The sequence below is a fragment of the Papio anubis genome, chromosome 6 (genome assembly GCF_008728515.1).
Source record: "Papio anubis isolate 15944 chromosome 6, Panubis1.0, whole genome shotgun sequence".
Lineage (NCBI taxonomy): Eukaryota > Metazoa > Chordata > Mammalia > Primates > Cercopithecidae > Papio > Papio anubis.
The window spans coordinates 97,318,953-97,341,649 of NC_044981.1; the positions used below are offsets into that span (position 1 = coordinate 97,318,953).

Consider the following 22,697-nt stretch of genomic DNA (forward strand, 5'->3'; position numbering starts at 1 on the left):
TTTTAGGACTTCTGACATCTAGAACTTTGAGATAATAAATTTTATATTGTTTTAAGTCACTAAGGTGACGGTAATATTTTAGAGTAGCAACAGGAAACGAATTGTAGAGAGAGAAAAAAGTAATAGCATATTTTATTTACATCAATGTACTTTTTGAAAGAAAGGGGAAAACATATTCATGATTTATCACAGTAGTAACTAGTAACACCATACATGTTTTGGACCTTAACTTCTGCGAATTTGTCAATGACTTGGTTAAAACCAATCATTGCTTTCTGGCAACTCTGAAATGTCTAGGAAGTCAAATAATTTTCTGCCAAAAAAAAATTAATATTAAATCACACTACATATGGAAAATCATCTGAAATTTATTAGGATTTAAAATAGCTTTAATTAGTTTCAACAAAATTTTGAGATACTAATTCTTGCATTTATGTAGTAGGGTCATAATAAAGAATAATTGTGCAGTCATTATAGAAATGAAAAAAAAATAAACTTGAGTTCTTACTCCCAAAATAGGCAAGTGTAGCTGAGTCAATACAATTGAGGGGTAAATGGTATAACTGCAATTTTCCTGTTCTATTTCTGGGTAGAATATAATGCTTATTAAATAATTAAAGATAAATATTTGCTAATTTGAAAGTCAATAAAAGCTCAGTTGTTAAAACTCAAAAATAATTGTTTAGAACTTAGACCAACAAAAGATATTTTAAAGGAGGAATATTTTATCTTTTACATGTTTTAGACTTTCCAGTGCATAATGATACTGATGCTACTGCTTTTAAATTCTCCACAGAAAATATACTCCCACCAGGCAAAGGTTTCCTCAAGCTTTGTCCCTGTTATTCCAATATTATGTACAAATTCAAAATTGGGCAATTAATTTTAATATACTATAAATGTATTAAAATGATTGCATTTTCACAATTATATTGCTGATAAACATTTTTTTACTTCTCAAATGTGTTAAATTATACTTTTATTTCCAGTAAGGCTTTGGTTTATTGCCTTAGCTCTGTTTGATGGGAGGACTCAAATCTTGGCATTCTGGATAGTTAGGTCAGTTATGGTTCTTTCCCTCAGTAAGAAATGCGTGCTGAACCCAGAAACTTCATGAGTTACTGCACCAGTTATTTGGAATATTTGATGCACAACTTCTTTGACAATTTTTGAAATATGTTTTCTTCCCTAGGAAAAATTATATATTCATAGAAGAAGAGGCTGATAATGTGCTGTGAATATCATATCATCATGCAGTATTCTGCACACTGATATTCTGAACTTATTCTTGTCACTACAGTGCCTTGGAAAAGTAACTTGAAATTTATGGCCTCTAACTTTAATTTTTTTAAACTAGTAAAAGAAGAGGATTGTATTATCTCAGGTCCATTTAAATGCTAAATAATTTGGCAGATAATGTACTTGATAGATTCTCAGAGTTTAGTCTAAATTAGGCTAGACTACATGGAGAAATATGGTTAGTTGATGTCTCAGAACACATTTAAAAAATCAGGCACACTCTTAAAGTAGTTATGAGAGGTGGAAGCAGTGGTTTGCTAGGCTCCCATCATCCTGTAGTTTCATTTGGGAAGAGCTGAAATAAATGAACACATTTTTTAGTGTTATCTCTGAAAGGAGTGAGACTCATATATTGCTACCACTTTCTCCTGGTTTCCGTTGTCTGGATAAGGGCAGGATTATTTGTCTCTCTTTTGCTGTTCATTGTTTCAACCACCATCATACTCTGCATTTCTCAACTGGGAAATTAGCATTTGCCTTTTATGTTACCATTGCTGAAGCATGCTGAAAATGATATTAGTGTGTTAATATATTTACTTATTTTAAAAATTGTGTGTAATTATAAACAAACAAACAGGATTCATTAAGGTGTGAAAAATATTCCTTGAGGTTCTTGCTCTTTCTCAGCGAAAGTTAATGAGAATAGCTATATTCAAAGCAGAGGAATATGGGCTAAGGTTCTGCAAAATTCAGATTAGTTCCAGAAGTTCCCCAGGCTTTTTAATTTATATATTCAGGAGCTATAATCCACAGTGAAAATTTCACCGTTAGTAATATTCTATATGTAATCAAACAGAGGAACTTACTTTTCTTTGCTTTTATTATTTCTCAGATTTTGAGGTATTTTCAAGAAAGCCTATGTAGTTTGGTGAAGAGAAATATCATGAATCTTTTTGAGTGGGAAATCAGAAAAAAAATTTTAAAATTGTACATATATCCACCCGTGCCCTATTTCCCCCCAAATTCATACATCCTCTTCTTAGCCTGCCACGCTACCTTCTAATTGATTCGTTTAGGGACCTCACCACCACCATTCATCACTCTGAGTGTGATCGTTACTGCCCAAAGTGTGCTGTGAGATCTCTGAATGACTCAGAATAAGCTATTTAATTAAGGAAGCTCTGTTTACACAAAAATACCTTAGTGGAGCAATCAACAATGATGTGAAGGTAAATGCTAAATAAGCTTAAGCAAGTTTAATTAAGTCTGGAGTGACATTAAATTCCTTTCATAGTTTTCCTGACTGCAGCAACTTTATTTTAACGTGGCATTTACTGTATGGTAGATTTTTGAAGTTGCAGGAGACCTTACTCGGTAAGTTAACTGAGCTTCTTATTTCATTCAAAATAATATTTTTAAAAGCTCGGAGTGAGTTAAAAGCAAGGAGCAAAATCATGGTAGTTTCATTAAGGAATGTCTAAATTGTGTGAGCAGGTGCCGTCTTGCCTCTTATTTCACCATAGGTGATAATCTATTTATCTGAACTGGGAGCATTTCTCCTCCTTAATGGCATTTTTGGCTGCATTGCTTCTCTCCTGACTGCCCGTACTTAAAAGCCTTCTTGGTTTCTCTTTTTCAAATGTTGAATGCATATTACACTTTGAGGACTAGGCAGACTCAGCAGTGCATGAGCTGGTAGGAAAGTAGCAGTCTAGAAAAAATCCATTAGGGCCAGTTGGTGTTATTTTGCTTTGCTTTATGCAATTTGGTAGAAATATTATAAAATGACTGAAGGGTCTCATTAAGATGATTTCTATGTTTAGCAATGAGTTAGTGACCTCTTTCTTTCATGTATTAGTTCCTCACAACTTTAATAACAAGCAATGTATGTGGCAGCTGAAAAAGGGATGGAATTGTGCTCATGTCTGTGCATATTATTGATAATGTAATTTTCTGTAATTTCAGTTGTTTCTATTTTACTTGTAGGATTAAATCAATAGTGAATTCCAGTCAGTGAGTATATAATTATTTAACAGTCAGTGAGTAACTATTTCTGTGAACAAAACCTAAAATAAATTAGTCATATAATAGAGAATTACTGAAATACACACTACACATGAGGAATGTAAAGATGAAGTGGACCTATTTACAATGCCGTTTAATATGAAGATTAAATTTAAAGATAATTTTAGTCACACACAAAGCTGTTACATATGTTTTATTTCTCTCGTATTTACTGATTTAATTAGAAATATTAGGGTGTATTGTATTTAGTAATTGACTTTAATGTTACCTTTACAAGCTAATGCTTTAAAACAGTATCATCTATGAATATCCAAAAGCAGTAGTACTATTAATAATCCTCAAGTAACTTTTATCAAATTATGTTTGATAAAATTACGGGTAATGTGCTTACCCATAATTAGCCTAAAATAAAAAATGTAACAATGGGTTATATTATTGACTTTTTATGGTAGACGTGCACCACTTAGGCATATAAACAAAATGAAATTTCCTTTTTTTACTTCTGTTTTCTAATATTAAATGCATAAGATTCACTATTTTTTTTATTTCTCATGATTTGGTGAGATAAGAGATGTAGAATTGGTACTGGTGGAGGTATGTTGTTTGTTTGAGGCAGATGTCAGTGTTTGTTAAAATGGAAATCAGTATGAGAAGAATGTTGTTCCCTGTTTTATTCACCATCCATTTCTAAAATTCTCAATTTATCATATAATAAGTACTGTAATAGTCATCATTATAGATGCATAAAATTGCCAGCCTTCAGATTTTCAGCTTTACTGAAATAAATGAATACATTTGTCTTCATTAGTTTAACATAATGCACAAAAATTGATGCAAATTAGTCATCTTTCTGCAGGTCAATCCTTCCATTAAAATGCATTCTGTTTTCCCTTTGCATAAGCAGCACAATTTTAATATTTGAAGTGATTTTGCAGGGCTACATCTAGATCTAATAATTTTCAGAGACTGAATTAAACAAAAAAACCCTCAAATTACACCTGTTCAATCTGTACATTCCTGGCATATTTGTTTTAGTCTAGATGACATGTCACTGAAAACATGAGAATCTCAATAAGTTATGCCATATCCACAGACATCATCAACACGCTGCATGCTACAATCTAAGAGACTTCAAGAGGGAATTTGATGAATTGTGAGCACCACTGTGCACAACCGTCATTAACATTGTAAATGTTGACCAAATGGTACCCAAACAATGCAGAAATGGATAATTCTCATAAAACAGAGTTCTGACAGATTTTATACACAAAGATTGGACCATTTAATTCATTTAATGTTTTGTACTGATTAGTCCAAGACCATGACTTCAAATTTTACTTTAGATTAGTTAGCCACAGACTGTCAGACTATGTCAGACAGTTGTCCTTGGGTTAGCAGAGGTAGGTAAGATCAATGAGTCACTCTTATTAGAAAAAACTAGTCAAATGTTTGTTCTAAATACCAAAGCCAAATGCTTTGCATTTGCTGACGCTCATGTGACAGACATACTCTTAACATGTTGCACGGAGTCTGTGGCCTTTGAAGTCAGATGACTTGTGTACAAATTTTAGTTTCACCTGGATGAAACCTGATGAAGTTACTGAGTCCCTACTACACTTAGTGTCCTTATGTATAAGTGGATACAACCATGTTCACATAATTGAACTGTGATAAATATTGATCATATTGTATTTATAGTATTTGAATCAGAATATGTAGCATAAAGAATTTTAAAGAAATGTTTTGATCACTTCTAATATGAAGTTATAGAAAATTTTAAAAAATGAAAAGTGTTTTGAAGAAATGTTCTCTAATAATTGAAAGAATATGTTAGTGGTCTCTATTTTTACATTTTTAGAAATGTCTTGTCTTTATATATTTAGAGATATTAAATATATAGCAACGAAAGCAGAGTATTAGTATGACCCATTGTTAACCAATTGGAAACCTGTTTCTAATGAAACCTACTTGGGATTTTACCATCAGCTAATCAGTATATTGTAATTTGATAACTATCATTTTATGGGAAGAAAGTGATTGATATCTACTGTATAAAGTTAAGAAAATTCCTATCATAGGGCATTACCTAAACAAGCAAAATGGTTTTCCATTTCTAAATATGTCTTGAGTTTTTAGTAAACAGAGCTCAAAATGTATTAGAAGCATCATCTCTAAAGACATGTTTAGTAAACAATCTGTTGAAAAACAGAGCTCAAAATGTATTAGGAGAAAAATCATCTTCAAAGGCATGTATATTTTCTTTATATTTGACCAATCTACAAGAATGTTATTACTCTATCCTGCTTAGCTCTGTAAAATAATGAACATAAAACATAAATATAAATAATCTTTCTTTTTTAGAAGACAGACATGGAAAAACAAATTTGACATAAAATAGAGAAAATGCAATATTGGACATAAACAAATGCCTGTTATTAGTGCAGGGACTTAGATAGGTGGAGCTTAGTGAGACCAAAGCAGACAGGCCAAATTGCAAAAGGTACTTAAGCAATGCTTAAAGAATGGGTAGTTCACTGTCTTGAAAAAAAAAATTTTTTTTCTTCCAACTTTTGGGTTCTTGATGATTAATTAGGTAATGATTTAATATAAAATGATCTAATGCTTATAATTAATTCCTTGGAATTTTACATTAGATTGGGAACAAAAGCATAATGTAAGGAAATCAAACCATTCCTAACACTATTCTAAGTATTACTATGATGATGCCAAAATCATAAGAATGGTAGGGTTTATAGGATAAAATTATTTCTATTTTCATACTTAGTGTTAGAGTTTCATGGTTTAATACTCAATAAATATGACAGCAAATCTATTTCACCAGTCACTTTTAACTAATATAAATGAAATATGTCAGAACCAGTAAAAATAGTTGGCTGTTTCATTACAGGTTGATAACATTCTCTTTTTCACAAGTTAGAGGATATTCTGAATATTAATAAAAGGCAACTGTCTAATACATATAGTCTATAATTTGAATTCTTCATTGATACATTTTATATGCCATATATAAGCATCTCCCTTTATGATCTTAGGTACCTGAGTATTCTCCTGCGTATTCTATAAATATTCCTTCAAGTAGAACGTGTTTATATTATTTAAAAAATTTATTGTAAACTAAACATTTATGATGTATATATTTATGACGTAAAGGCGATATTGTGATTTATGAATACAATAAGGAATGATTAAATTAAGCTAATTAGCATATCAATCAACTCAGATACTTATCTTTTTTGTGGTGTGAACATTCGAAATGTATTAGAATTTTTGAAATGTACAGTACACTGTTACTAATTATATTCACCATGTTGTGCAATAGATTAAAAAAGACCCTATTCCTCTTGTCTGAGATTTTGTACCCTTTGACCATCATCTCCCCATTTCTGTCAACACTCCAGTCTCTGCTTTCTGTTTCTATCAGTTCAAATGTGTTAGATCTCACATGTAAGTGAGAATATGTTGTATCTGTCTTTCTGTGCCTGGCTTCTTTCATTTAGCGTAATATTCTCTTGTTTCATCTAGGTTGTCACAAATGACAACAATTTCATTATCGTTTAGGGCTGAATAGTATTCCATTGTGTCTATGCATACTGCATTTTCTTTACTCTCTGATTCATTATAAATATAATGTTGATCCTCTAACTTGGCTATTGTGAAAAGTGCTACAATGAGTAATGGAGTATGGACATCTCTTTGACAAACTGATTTCAAATCTTTTGAGTAAATACATAGAAGTAAAATTGATGGATCTTATGCTAATTTTACTTTTAGTTTTCTGAGGCGCCTCCACACTGTTTACCATGATGGTTGCACTAATTCACATTCCCATCAACAGTTTGCAAGGGTTTCCTTTTCTCCACATCCTCACCAATACCGGTTATCTTTTGTCTTTTTTTGTTGTAGCTTTTCTAACTAGTGTGAGGTGATAGGTCATTGTGGTTTTAATTTGCGTTTCCCCAATGATTAACAATGATGAACTTTTTTTCATATATCTGTTAGCCATTTGTATGTTTTCTTTTGAGAAATGTCTATTCAGGTCCCTTACTCATTTAAATAATTTTTTCTTGCTATTCAGTTGTGTGAGTTCTTAATATAATTTTGATTCAACACCTTATTGGGTGTGTGGCTTGCAAATATTTCTCACAATCTCTAGGTTGTCTCTTCACACTGTTAATTTTTTTCCTTCCTTTGCAGAAGCTTTTAGTTTGATGTAATCCCATTTGTCTATCTTTGCTTTTGTTGCCTGCACTTTTGGGTTCAAATCTAAAAAAAATACTGCCCAAATCAATGTTGTATAGTTTTTGCCCTATGCTTTTTTCTAGTACTTCTACAATTTCTGACCTTACTTTTAATTCTTTAATGCATTTTGAGTTGATTTATGTATGTGGTGTGAGAAAAAGACCAAATTACATATTCTGCCTGTGGATATCCAGTTTTCTCAATGCCGTTTATTGGAGAGACTATTATTTTCCATTGGGTGTTCTTGATAGTTTTGACAATTGACCATACATGTGTGGGTTCATTTCTGCACTCTCCATTCAGTTACATTGGTCAATGTGTCTATTTTTTCTTGGGAGGTGGGCAGTACCATGCTATTTTGATTACTATTGATTTGCAATGTAATTTGAAATCAGATATTGTGATGCCTCTAGCTTTATTTTATTTTATTTTGCTCATTATTGCCTTGAGTATTAGGCTTTTTTGTGATTTCACATAATCTATAGGATTGCTTTCCTATTTTTTATGAAAAATTACATTGGAAGTTTAATAGAGCTTGCATTAAAACTGTAGATAGCTTTGGGTAGGAAGAATTTTTTTTAATTTTTTTTTGAGATGGAGTCTTGCTCTGCCACCCAGGCCGAGGTGCATTGGCATGATCTTGGCTCACTGCAACCTCTGCCTCCTGGGTTAAAGCAATTCTCTTTCCTCAGCCTCCTGAGTAACTGGGATTACAAGCTCGCACCACCATGTCCGGCTAATTTTTTGTATTTTTAGTAGAGATAGGGTTTCACCATGCTGGGCCAGGCTGGTCTCAAATTCCTGACCTTGTGATCCACCCACGTTGGCCTCCCAAAGTGCTGAGATTACAGGCATGAGTCACCAGGCCTGGCCAGGAAGAAAATTTCTAACAATATTAATTCTTCCAGTCTATGAACATAGATTTCTTTCTACTTACTATGTCTTCAATCTCTTTCAGTAATGGTTTAGAGTTTTCAGTTTAATGCCTCCTTTTTCTTTCTGATTTTGTTTGAGTCTCCTCTCTTTTTGCCCTTAGTCTAGTAAAAGGTTTGTCTATTTTGTTTATTTTTTTAAAGACGTGACTGTTGGTTTTACTGATTTTTTTTCCTATGGTTTTTCCATTCTCTGTTTGATGTATTTCTGTTCTGATCTTTATTATTTACTTCTGCTAACTTTAGGGTTTAGTTTGTTCTTCCTTTTCTAGCTCCTTGAGGCATAATGTCAGGCTATTTGGGATCTTTGTTCTTTTAAGTACAGGCATTTGTTGCTATAAAGTTCCCTCGTAGAACTGCATTTGCTGCATTCTGTAGGTTTTGATATATTGTGTTTCTATTGTCATTTGTTTCAATATATTTTTTAATATTCCTTTTGATTTTTTATTTGACCTACTACTTGTTCAGGAGCATGTTGTTTAATTTCTACGTACTTGTTAATTTTCCAAGATTTCTCTTGTTAACGATTTCCAGTTTCATACTATTATGGTCAGAAACAATACTACATATAATTTCAACCTTCTTGAATGTGTTAAGATTTGTTTCATGGCCTAAACTATGCCCTGTCTTGGAGAATGTTACACGTAAAATTGAGAAGAAAGCATATTCTACTGCTCTTGAATGGAAAGTTCTATATATGTTTGTTAGGTTCATTCCATATAAAGTTTTATTAGTCTGTTTGCACACTGCTATAAAGAACTACCTGAGACTGAGAAATTTATGAAGAAAAGAGTTTTAATTGACTCACAGTTCTGAAGGCTTAACAGGAAGCATGACTGGGAGGCCTCAGGAAACTTACAATCATGGCAGAAGGCTAAGTGGGAGCAAGGACCTTCTTCACATGGTGGCAGTGGGCGCAGGTTCGGGGAAGAAGTGTCACACTTTTAAACCATCAGATCTCGTGAGCACTCACTCACTATCACAAGAATAGCATGGGGGAAATTTGCCTCTATGATCCAATTACCTCCCACTAGGTCCCTCCCTAAAATGTGGGGATTACAATTCTACATGAGATTTGGGTGGGGACAGAGCCAAACAATATCAAAAGTGCAGTTCAAGCCCAGTATTTTCTTGTTAACTTGCTATCCAGTTGATTTACCTATTAATAAAAGTGGGGTATTGGTGCCTTCTACTATTATTTTAATTTCTTCTTTCAGTCCATTAATATTTGCTTTATCTATTTAGGTGAATCAATATTTGGTGTATATATATTTACAATTATTGTGTCCTCTTGATGTATTTACTCCTTTGTCATTAAATAATGACCTTCTTTGTCTCCTATCAGCGTTTTTCACTTGAACTCTAAGTATAGCTATCCCTGCTGACTTTTGGTTACCATGTGCATGGAATACCTTTTCCATTGCTTTACTTTCAGCTATGAATACTCTTAAAGCTAAAAATAATCTCTTATATGCAACATATAATTTGATCTTTTTAAAAATACATGGAGCCACTGTATGTGTTTTGATTGCAGAATTAATTTATATTCAAGGTTATTATTGATAGGTAGCAACATACTCTTGCAATTTTTATTTATTGTTTTTTAAATAAAGCATTATTTTAGTTTGCATTTCTTTTATGACATATGATATGGAGCATCTTGTCATATGTTCTCTTGGTATTTGTATATTTCCTTTGATGAAGTGTCTGTTAAGGTCTTTGGACCATTTTTTAGTGGGGTTGTTTATTATGATTGTGTTTTAAAAGTTATTTGCATTTTTAACTAATTATTTATTAGGTATGTCTTTAGAAATTTTTTTTTTTTATTCTCTTGATACCAGATGATTTTTAACCTCTCTTCTCTCACTTCTACATGAACAGTGTCATTTATAGTTGGCTAAATTCTTCTGTGGCCCTGATATCTTGTACCTCATCCTATCCTCTCAATCTAGAAGAAATGAACAAAATGGATTTGAGATGCTCTCACTACCATTTTCCTTTTCTATGTACACCTTTCCAAAACTGGAATGTAGATGGAAAGAGAAGAGAGAGAAGAAAAAGGTAGCAAAAGTAAAAGAATTATCATTCTTACTCCTGTTATCAAATTGAAGTAATCTTTTTTGCTTACCTTTCCTGAAGACTAATTTATTATAGTTTCATCTGTCACATAATTCTATGACACATTCCCCTTTTTATTTGTAAAAGCTTGCTAAATTTTACATATTCTTTGTTACACTGAAAGCTCTAGGAGGGCAGGTGTCATGGTTATATTGTTCACTATTGTATACTTAGAATCTCATAGCTATGCTAAGTAATATTTATGTACTTAACAATTAATAGTGCGACCATAGGGGTAAAAATTGATTCATATATGGTCCTTGCCATTAGGACACTCATATTATCATCTTAATGGAGAAAAAGACACTTTAAAAATTGAAATATTATATACCAAATACTATATAGGAATATCTGAAAATGTGCTATGGTTCCAAAAGAGAGAGATACTATATATCTCTGTGGCAGCCTAGGGAAAGTTTGTAAAGAGATGAAAAGGTCAGCATAAGAAATTTATCTGGATAAGAGAAAGTTCAACCAGAAAATTAGAGAAAGAGTGAAAAAAGGTCAACCCAGGCAGAGGGAAACCCAACTTGTTTGTATTGTTGTCAGGTTAGATATAGGGAGGAGAGGATAAATTCAGAGAGGAAGTGATATGGTTTGCTCTGTGTCCCTACCCAAATCTCATCTTGAATTGTATCCCCATAATTCCCATGTATTGTGGGAAGAAGTCGGTGGGAAACAATTGAATCATGGGAGTGGTTCCCCATACTGTTCTCGTGGTGGTGAATAAGTTTCATGAGATCTGATGGTTTTATCAGGAGTTTCTGCTTTTGCATCTTTCTCATTTTTCTCTTGCTACCACCAGGTAATAAATGTCTTTCACCTCCCACCATAAATCTTAGGCCTCCCCAGTCATGTGGAAGTGTAAGTCCAATAAAACCTCTTTTTATCCCGTCTTGGGTATGTCCCTATCAGCAGCATGAAAACAGACTAATACAGGAATCTTGAGATAGGTAAAAGGAAGGGATTGCGTGACATAGTTAATAATTAGTATTTTATCTGATATCTCAAGAGCGCCACTACAAAATTTTCAGCAAGGTAGTGATTGAACAGATATCCAATATGAAAAGGTTATTAGGTATCAGAAAGATTGGTTCACTTTTATCTGACACCATTTTGGGATTAAAATGTTATGGATTGATACGTTTTTAAAGATGAAATTACTCTTTTTGTGTCTATCATTTTTGCTCATGAATTTCTTATACTTCTATAAAATTAAGGCCTTTCAATGGTATTTCTCTGCATTAGTCCATTTTCGCACTGCTGATAAAGACATACCTGAGACTGTGAAGAAAAATAGGCTTAATAGCCTCACAGCTCTATGTGATTGGGGAGGTCTCACCATCACAGAGGAAGGTAAAAGGCACTTTTTACATGGTGGTGGCAAGAGAGAATGTGAAAGAAGCAAGAGTGAAAACTCCTTATAAAACCATCAGATCTCATGAGACTTATTCACTACCACAAGAACAGTATGAGAGAAACTGTCCCCGTTATTTAATTATCTCCCACCACGTCCCTTATAACATGTAGAAATTATGGGAGTACAATTCATGATGAGATTTGTGTGGGGACACAGCAAAACTGTATCAGCCTTCAAAAGAAAATACAAGGAGTGATGACAGTAACTGCACCCGAGTTAGGTCCTCTTAAAAGGTTAGAAATGGGCCCACAAAGTGTTTAATTGTTACATAGTAAATGCTTAGCTTTATAGAAATATATTATAATTATTGGAGATAATTATGGATTATATACAATTACAGTTTGGCTAAATAATTCAAATTGCTGAAGATAAAATTATAAGAATGCATGACAAATTATTAGGTAATTATTATGTTACTTTATATAAACATGCATTCATTCAATAAATATTGTGTATATATTGTGTACCAGGTATTATACTAACAAATGCCACCTCTGCTTATTGGGATAAATATATATTAATCAAATAATCACAGAAATTCTTTTTTAGTTTAAACTGAGCCAAGTCCTACAGAGGAAAAGAAAATAAAGAAAATGGTGTCATGATATTGTATAATAGTATTATTGACTAAATAAAACATCAAACTAAAATATAGTGTTTAAATAGGCATAAGAATTTGTAAACTTTTTTTGTCACTACATATTCTAGGCGGTCAATACAAGAAATGTGAAATAAGTCTGCTTATGAACTCTATGTAGTCTATTAAATTTAATAAGAGCTTGAGAAGATGTGCAATACTAAAATTCTGACAGGATGTATTTTGACTAAAATTGATCATTTTTTGAATTCATTATGTTATTCATAAAACATTTCTTACTCTGTGATAGCACTTCATTAATGCTTAATGAAATAGATGAGTAAAGGATGGTTGCTTACCTACCACTGACAAGTAGTCTGGTCTGGTCTTAAGCCAATATTTAAAGTGACTTATGTTTTTTGGTATATGTTTTGGAAACACTTATTGGACTAAACTTTTTCAAAATAGAGGAATAACTAAAGCATTATTATAATTTTTTGAGACAAGTCCCTGGAATGTTATATGATTAATGATTATCATATAATCACATACCCACAAAGCATGTAAATTAGTATATTTTAGATAATGCCTAATGTATTCAAGTAATGACAAGCTAGAAGAAATGTATTACATTGAAAAAGAGAACCTACAAAAAATACAAATTGATAAGCTGTGAGTTCACAATATGTAAGTTCAAAGGCAGAAAGGAGAGTACATAGAGTCAGACAGAAAAATCTAATGAAGGGTCACCATGTTTTCTTCGACACAGAGAACACATGTAATAACAATAGTAATTGTTATCTAACGTTATCTTACTTTACAATAAGTATTAATAGTAATTATTGTTTCAAAGCAGTGCAAATTGAATTTAAAAGAAAAGAATTTATGGGGACATTAATAAGAAAAGGGAAAAATTCTTCCCCAACAATAAATTTAAACATTATAAACAAGTATTTATTTTTTCTGTTCTTTCCTTTAATAGATAGATGGAAGCCTTTATTTTGCTGATGTGTAATGTGAATATGCACGAGATATATTTGATATGTAGTATTACTCAAGATTATTTGTACAAGTAATACTTTAAAAATCAAACAGATGTACATTTACCAAAAACAGAAGTGCATGTGGGAATAGCCAATTTGATTGTAATGAGTTTTAGAAGGAGATATATTATAAAAAGCAAGAATGATTTTGTGTCTGGCCCTTGTAATTGATTAAAGCATACAGAAGCTTGATTTGAAAGTACACAAACATTTGAAAGGCTGAATGAGAGATTTCCAGAATGTAAGATAATGCAATTTCAGCATGTTAAATATAAGATACATTGATTTCAGGATATATTTTTCAATATAGGATAATGTGATTTCAGTATGTTCATTATTGGACAATTTGCTGTGCAACCTTTAAAGAAAAGTTATTTATCAATCAATAAGCCTACCTCAGAATTAAAAGAAATGCTGACTGCATTTACTTTATTAGTTCTATATTATATAGACATAATGAAATAAGATAAAGAGAAAAATGTTGGCATGTAAAATTCAGAGTTTGTACAGGGTAGTAAAAGGGCAATAGAAGAAGTAAATCAACATATTGTGCACAATAGACTTAAACTTTAAACTTAAGTATTTAGAACTACGTGCGCATTTCATTCTACAAGTAAGGTTCCTAGAATGATAGAGAGGAAAGAAAGGAAGAAGGAAAAAACGGGGGAAAGGAAAGAATGATAGAGGGGGAGGGGAGAGAAGAGCAGGGGAGGGAAGTGGAAGTTAGGGAAGGAAGGGGGAGGGAACAAAAGAATAAGAAACAGGGCCCTGAGCGCGGTCGCTCAGGCCTGTAATCCCAGCACTTTGGGAGGCCAAGGCAGCTGGATCACAAGGTCAAGAGATTGAGACCATCCTGGCCAACATGGTGAAACCCCCTCTTTACTAAAAATCCAAAAATTAGCTGGGCATGGTGGTGCTTGCCTGTAATCCCAGCTACTCTGGAGTCTGAGGTAGGAGAATCACTTGAAACTGGGAGGTGGAGGTTGCAGTGAGCTGAGATGGCACCATTGCACTCCAGCCTGGGTGACAAGAGCAAAACTCGGTCTCAAAAAAAAAAAAAAGAAAGAAAGAAAGAAAGAATAAGAAAAAAAGAGAGGACAAGAAAGGCAAGAAAAAAAAAGAATAAGAAATAAAAAGAGAGGATGGGAAAGACAAAAAAAAAAAGGAAAGGGAAGATAGAGGAATGAAAAAGTGGGGAGGGAGAAAAGGAGGAAAGGAGGGAAAAGAGAGAAAAGGAGGGAGGGAGAGAGAGAGGGAGGAAGGAAGGAAGGAAGGAAGGAAGGAAGGAAGGAAGGAAGGAAGGAAGGAAGGAAAGAAGGAAGGAAGGAAGGAAATAACAAAGGAAGATAAGAATAACTCAATTTAATAAACCCAGCAATTTAGCTCTGAAATATTTGGTGAGATTGTGTTCACTGTTTATAATAATCACAGTTTAATCTCTTAAGGAGTTTTAATCTATGTCTTGTGAGAGATTCTCATGAAATCACAATATTACATAAAAATATTTGATTAAAGTTTAACGTAAAAGGGACACTTAGAGACAGTAACTCTATTGTTAAGGAAATTCTGGATAGATACATTTGTAGTTTTTATGTGCCTATCCATATGCTATCATTGTATGTCACTTGAAACTGCCTCTATACCTCCTTTGAGGGCTCATTTGGAGCATCAGGTCTTATACATCTGACATATGAAGAGGTTTTACTATGTAATAAATGTATGTACTAATACTGCCTGCTTCCCTCCTTCCCTTCCTCCCTCCTTCCTTCCTTCCTCCCTCCCTCCCTCCCTCCCTCCCTCCCTCCCTCCCTCCCTCCCTCCTTCCTTCCTTCCTTCCTTCCTTCCTTCCTTCCTTCCTTCCTTCCTTCCTTCCTTCCTTCTTTCCATTCACTCTCTACAACCTAGGACTTTTTTTACTTGGTAAATGGGATCTTTTGGCAACTTGTGAAAAGATCATTTACAAACATAACAGTTCCTTACTGTAAATATGGAGAATTTGTTTAAATTATCAAAGAAAGTCCCACTGAGAGCAGGGATATAAAAAGAACCAAAGATTAGAGATTGCAGTGAAGATTCAAGGCCTAATTTGGCTTTAAATGTGCTTGGTTTATCCTGAATTTTTTAAAAAATGCATTTATCCACGTTTTAAATATGTGAAATTTAGACAAAATATTTCATATTATCTCAAAAAAAAAAAAAAAAAAAAGAAAATATATGGTCACCCTGTGACCATATAGTCTCACAAGGTTTTAGTAAAACTGAAACTGAAGGCCATCTGTCTATTTTGAGTGTTGCAGTTTTCCAGATATTTTTGTCTACCTTCCTCCATTCATTTATGGTTGTCTGTCCTCCTAACAGTTTGAAAATTGACTCTAAGTTACAATGATGCATGTTCTAATAGATACATTTATAATTCCCTTAGTGTTTTCTAATTAAACTTAGAGGCCTCTTGAAAAAATATAGATATTTCTTGAAGGCGACCTACATTGTGACTCCTGAGCTTCTCTCAGTTGACATTCAGTAACATCAGTTCTTCATTTGCCAGCATACAGATTCATGTGGGAGTTTGGACTTGGGAGGAACTATCTCTATCTACATAATTAATGAGTGTTCACTTCATTAGAGCTAAGTGCATGGCTGTTCGTGTCACAAGGAGAATGGAAGATTCTTTCATTCTTTGGTCTCAATGTGTCCTTGAGATTTTTCATCTAGCTGAAATTTCAGTCCACATTTAACCTCAACTGGCATATTTTCAAAAATACTTCCAAAGGAGCATCAAATTATGTATGAAATAACTAATAATTCATTTTTAATTACTTGTCCTTTTAAAAAATACTTAAACTAGATCAATGAAGGAAGGACAAGTAAAACATGTCACTGATTTATTGGCATTGATTATATTCCCTATATTATTTCATCATTCTTAAAACCTTAATAAGAAGCCCATTAACTTTGTACATTTGATTCAAATCAAATATCATTTAAACATTCCTATATTCATAAAAGCAAGTATACTGAGGTTTGCTGGTAATGGGAAATTTGTATATTTACAATCAATGCTGGAAATAGGAAGTTCAGGTGGCAAGAAGTCAAGAGGTGTCTCACTTGCTGAAAAGTAGGGTGCTTTTGTTCATTTGTGTATTATTTTGTTCTTGAGAGTGTAATGGAGAATATAGTGTTTGAAGATGCTGGAATAGACATCGCAATGCAGTTGGTGCATATAGTGAGTTGGCAATAAAATTATATTCTTTCAATAGTTCTCAAAGTGAGAAATGAACTTTCATAAAATAAATACTTAAGTGCATTAAGAATTTTTTATATTTGAAAGTCTACTTTCCAAGTAATCACCCTCCACAAATCTTGCTTATAATTATATTTATAGAAAAGAAATTACAGGCTGAGCACCATGGCTCACGCCTGTAATCCCAGCACTTTGGGGGTCCAAGGCGGGTGGATTGCTTGAGCTCAGGTGGTCAAGACCAGCTGGGCAACATGGTGAAACCCCATCTGTACTAAAAATACAGGCGGCGTGGCGGGCGCCTGTCATCCCAGCTACTCAGGATGCTGAAGCAGGAGAATTACTTGAGCCTGGGAGGCAGAGGTGGCAGTAAGCTGAGATCCCATCACTGCACTCCAGCATGGGTGAAAGAGCGAGATTCTGTCTACAAAAACAAACAACAACAACAAAACACACACACACACACACACACAAAGAAAAGAAATTACAACTTTTTGTTAACCAGGTGTGGCCATTTTCACAAACACTATCAACACAAGATTTGTTCATACACTGTTTCTCATTCAAAGACATTTGATAAACTATCATTCTGCTTAAAATGGAGATCCCATCAAGTAAGCATTTATTTTGCAGGGAAAATATATGATTATCAGAATAAAATTGATCTTTCAACTGGCACCATGCTAGATATAGCAAATTAATAAATACTGAATAGTCAAGCAAAATGACCTTAATTTATGGTGTTTTATTACATATCACAGAGACTCAAGCACCATGTTATTGCTCTTATGTTAAGATGCTTTTAGTCAGTTACTATGCTCCTCAGAATATGCAAACATTTGCTGAGAGCCTATTTTTTGAAAAATGAGAATTCAGATGGATGGATGTTTCTTTAGTGTGCTTTAGTGTTTATGCTAATGGTATAGATACTCATCTGCATTAGATATTACATAAGTGATATTTTTGTTAATTCGTTGACCAGAAACATATAAAAATAATGAAGCACATGCATCTTTCTATATCTGTTAGATGGATGGATGGATGGATGGATGGATGGATGGATGGATGGATGGATAAATGTGTGAATGGACTGATTGGACAGACAGACAGATAGATAGATATCCTCCATACAAAAAAGCTTGTAATGTATTTAGGAAAACAGGCCATATCTCAACAAGTAAATAATAATACCAGGGAACCTAGGCTGAATGCCCAATAAGTGAGTGATTAAAATAGAAAATAGTATAAGGTGGTCTAATATATTGAAATCTGAAGTGGTTGAGGGGCAGAATTTACATTGCACATTCGTGTTAGATTAGTATTTTAAGAAGAGCACAAGGGAGAAACTGAGAAGCAGAAATTCCCCTAGTATACTTGAGAATTATTGCATAATGAAAATGAATTATTTGACTTCTAATTATAGGAATGGGCAATGCTCCTATTTAGGAAAGCTGTAAAAAATGTGGACAAGCCATGAACTTCTATAGCTTCTGAGTAGAGAAAAGATTATGTTAAAGAAACAACTCTTCAGTTGGGTTTGGTAGATCTTCATTTCTCGAACTTTTTCAACAGGTTACTTACATTCTATGATTCTTGTCTTTCTACTTTTACATTGCCTACTCTCACTAAAAGATGTATAGATGTGAACACATTTAAATCAAAACAAAATTACAGGCAATGTTGAATACAAGCTGAAATGTTTAGTATTTTTCCGCAAGCAGGAAAACACTATGGGTGAATCTGTACACAGAAACTGGAATGTTCAGTATAGTGTCTTAGGAAAAAGATTACACTTTAGAAGCAGGCTATTTCTAGGTGGGAGAAAGCAATAAAACCAATCCTTTGGAACAGATGTAGAAAAATGCGTGTGCTTCAATATTTTTGTATGTTTCTGGTCAACAAATTAGCAGATATTACTTATCATGTAATATCTAATGCAGATGAATATGTACCTCCATTAGCATAAGCAATATATTTTATTTATATTGTTGCCTCCACCAGAAAAACAAAACAAAACAAAACATTGTCTCTGAAAAAATAAACTGATAAAGAAACAACGCCCCAAATTTTTACCATATCATGCTGTGTACCCCTTGATTTATAAATTAAATTGCCATAATGATTTTTAAATTATCTAAGACCATGCAACCCATGACTTCTATTATGCACATCACATAACAGATACTAGTGACTGCTCATGATCACCTAAGTAAAAGGTACCATCGAATACAGCTTATTAGTAATTATTCCCTTTAATTACTGCATTTAATCTTGGGAAACACCTTTTTCCACAACTTTTCTGGTCTAAAAATAGAGATAGCTGTTTTATCAGTGCTCTGGTTTCAGTGTAGAATAAATTGTAGATATGAATGAAACATCTTTGCACTCTATCCCTTTTCCTTTGTGGATCCTTTCTTACTATTTTCCAGTGCTGTAAGCTGAGTCCACCTTTTAGGAGACATATTCTTTCTTAAAACAAAATGCATTTAATTCCTCATTATCTAGCAAGGCTGTCCACTGTAATGATCTTGTTAAACGTCTATGTCTTTTTTTCCAGTTGTTTTTGTCTTCTGAAAAAAACACTGGCACACTTTGAAGCATTTTGAAAAGTCTCTGCCCTCCTCTCATCTTGCTAACCTTTAATTATGAAATTTTGGATTCCTTGAAATACTTAACATAACCTCTCCTTTCTTAGGTTCTCCATATCGAGACAAAATTACCATAGCAATTCTTCAGCTGCAAGAGGAAGGCAAGCTGCATATGATGAAGGAGAAATGGTGGAGGGGCAATGGTTGCCCAGAAGAGGAGAGCAAAGAGGCCAGTGCCCTGGGGGTTCAGAATATTGGTGGCATCTTCATTGTTCTGGCAGCCGGCTTGGTGCTTTCAGTTTTTGTGGCAGTGGGAGAATTTTTATACAAATCCAAAAAAAACGCTCAGTTGGAAAAGGTAAATGTTACTTGTTTACAGTTTAAATTTAAAACAATTTTTGTTGTCATATTAAAACACAAACCAGAAGTGTTTTTATGTTGCCAGCTAATGATAATGCTTAGAACTATTGCTCTAAATTGTCTTATGTCATTCATTATGTAACAAAATATTTTATTTTGTGAAATATAACATATTTCACAAAAAGACTCATAGTCACCTTTAGGATTTTTTATTTAATTGTAATATATTTAATTATAGTCAGCTTCAGGAAAAAATAGCTGTTTCTACTCTTATTACAGACTTAAAAAAACTTCTGTTGCTTGAGTTTAGTTTGAGATACAGTTTAGTGATGAGGTTAGTGATGAGATACAGTTAATTAAGTGAGTAAAAATTGGACACTGTAATATGAAAGAAAAAATACTCTACAGATTAAAAATGAGGTTTTATATACAATATGGGTTAACAGTTTCAAGTTAAAGAGTAAGTTTTTATCTAAATAGCTTTAGTCCAATACATTTCTAGTTAAGAAAGATGTTAACTTTCATTGGTGAAATTATAGGTAATTTTCTATATTAATGAGTGTGTGAAAATATTATAGTTTCTTTTTGCCATTTAATAGTATTCTTAATCAATTCTTTGGTTTTTTGTACCAGAGTCCTTCTAAAAATATGTATAAACTTCAAAAATATTGAGTCTACTGCTATATTTTGCATTTTAATGCAGTCATTTGTAAAATGTTTTTTGTATTATCCTTGAAAAGTTGGTCACCTCATTCAGATTCTGTATTTCTAGTGCTATAATTTTCTCATTTCTGTAAATATGAGGAAGACTAGGAAAATAACTCCTTCAGATGCTACATGACACTGTTTGTATGCAGATTTATTGCTCTGGATATGACGAAACCAACAATTTAAAGCCTTCTAGTACATTATTTAATCTTTAGTATGTAAACATCTCTTTTGTTTTTGATAAAACTCACAATATTTTAGACTTAACTTTAATCACTGTGGCAGAGTGAGATGCTACAATCTTTAATATTTAAGAGGTTTATGAACTTGTATTGGTAAATAAAAAGAGCAGAAAAGTGGTATCTTGAAAATGATGCCATACAGGAATACCAGGTAAATATTTTTTCTAATATTCATTGATGTGTTTGTACCTTTAGAAATATTTTTTAAAATAAAAATGCTCCTTTGTCTCTAATAACTTACATCATATTTATCCTTCCTGGAATCAGAATTTTGGATACAGTATTTCTATATTTTTGCCTGATTACAGTACTTGACACTGAGGAATGTTATCATAAATGTATATTTTTATAATCCCATTTTGTCTGTGACTAAAATAACCAATTAAAATGTTTGAAGAATTCAGAAAATAACATGATTTGTTTTCACAGAACATTCAGGTTGTTATTTCTGCTGGCTTGGCTAACTCAAATATTGGTTGCATTTGTGTGTCTAAGTACACTTTTTATGTAATACTCATTTTTATAGTGTCATTTTATAATGAATTTTGAAACTAAATCTAAAGAGCTAACCAAAGAATAAATATTAACTCATTAATTACCATTTTCATTATAATTTGTCAATCAGTGTGATATTTAATGCATTAATGTTCTATATAAGAATGAAAATCATAGAAGAAATACGTGTTTTCTACTTAGAACCTCAAATAATCCATATGTAATAATTTTCAAGTTATAGCTCAGTATTAAAACAAATTAGTCTCTTGATGATATGTGGTATTCTACTGTACTTACCTCTATGTGTCCCATTCATTTGATTTATCTAGGCTGATTTATCATTGATGTATCTCTAGTGCAATTTTGTTTTACATGTATTTGGTTAAAACAAAAACAAAGGATATGAGGATTTAATTTTGTAATGTAATGTGCTTCATTGTTATTATGAACAAGTTTAGTTGAATTTTTCAGATATTATCCAGATCTCGACATTCTGTGGATCTATATGACCCTCTAAAAATTAGAAAAATAAAATTAATGTACCTTTTCAAATGGAAACAATGAGGCATTAACATTGCACTAGAAAGAAATAACTGAGTAGATATTACATGAGCATTATAGTCACTCCACAATGCTTTGCACACTGTCTCTACATAGCTGCCACAATAAAATCCAAATTCCTTAAGTTAGCAGATGAGAGCCTTTCACAGCTGTCCCTGTCCACTGCTGTAGCTTTATGTTTTGTTCCTTTCCAATTTGCACCTTTACTACAGCCACATTACATTTTAACTCTCAATTTCCCAAGATTATACTCTTCCTTTTGACTGGAGCAATTCTTGTCTATTATTCTACCTTGCAAACTCTCACAAACATTTTATATTAGGCATTTAAAATGAAACATTAACTTGTCCAGAAAGCTTTCCCTAATCAAAAGATATAATGGGTTTGGGCACAGAGCATAGCTTGTTTCTAAGAAGTGGAAGTAGGTTTTCATTTCCTACTGCAATGAAAAAAAATGTGACTCATGTATCTCATCTTTTTACTTAGTTTATTTCAGGTACTGTCATAATCTAAAAACATGTATCTCCTTTTGAGAAAGCTGGGAAGGTATTTTGCCCCATGTCAAACCATTTCCAGCATTAGGTCTAGATATCTTCACTCTGTGAAACCCTAAGCACATCTCCATTATCCTGTTGACAGTATTGTATTCATATTTGCTGGTTTCTGAGTGTGGGTGCCTTTTCACATATTAAATTCTTCTTGCCTTTAGGACAAAGACCTAGTATTTTTTGTTTGTATCTCCAAGGCCTCAAATAGTGCCTGGTGGCATAATATCTATCTACCTACCTACCTATTTCTCTATTTACCTACCTACCTATCTACCTATCATTTAAATTAAGAATGAAGTTGATTGCAGTAACTTTTTTTAAAAAAGTATCATAAAGAAACATT

At 32.9% G+C, this 22,697-nt stretch overlaps 1 protein-coding gene across 5 annotated transcripts in view; it reads left to right on the plus strand.

Moving 5' to 3' along the window:
- The window catches only part of GRIK2 (glutamate ionotropic receptor kainate type subunit 2), a 684,613-nt gene that overhangs the window by 650,268 nt on the left and 11,648 nt on the right, over positions 1-22,697 (plus strand). For all 5 annotated transcript variants that reach the window (XR_002521364.2, XM_021936816.2, XM_031667694.1 and 2 more), the window contains one exon: positions 19,548-19,798. Coding sequence is in view for 4 of the 5 variants with exons in the window: in XM_021936816.2 (XP_021792508.1) it covers positions 19,548-19,798 (251 nt within the window). In the remaining variant the exon portion in view is untranslated. The remainder of the gene's footprint in view (positions 1-19,547; positions 19,799-22,697) is intronic.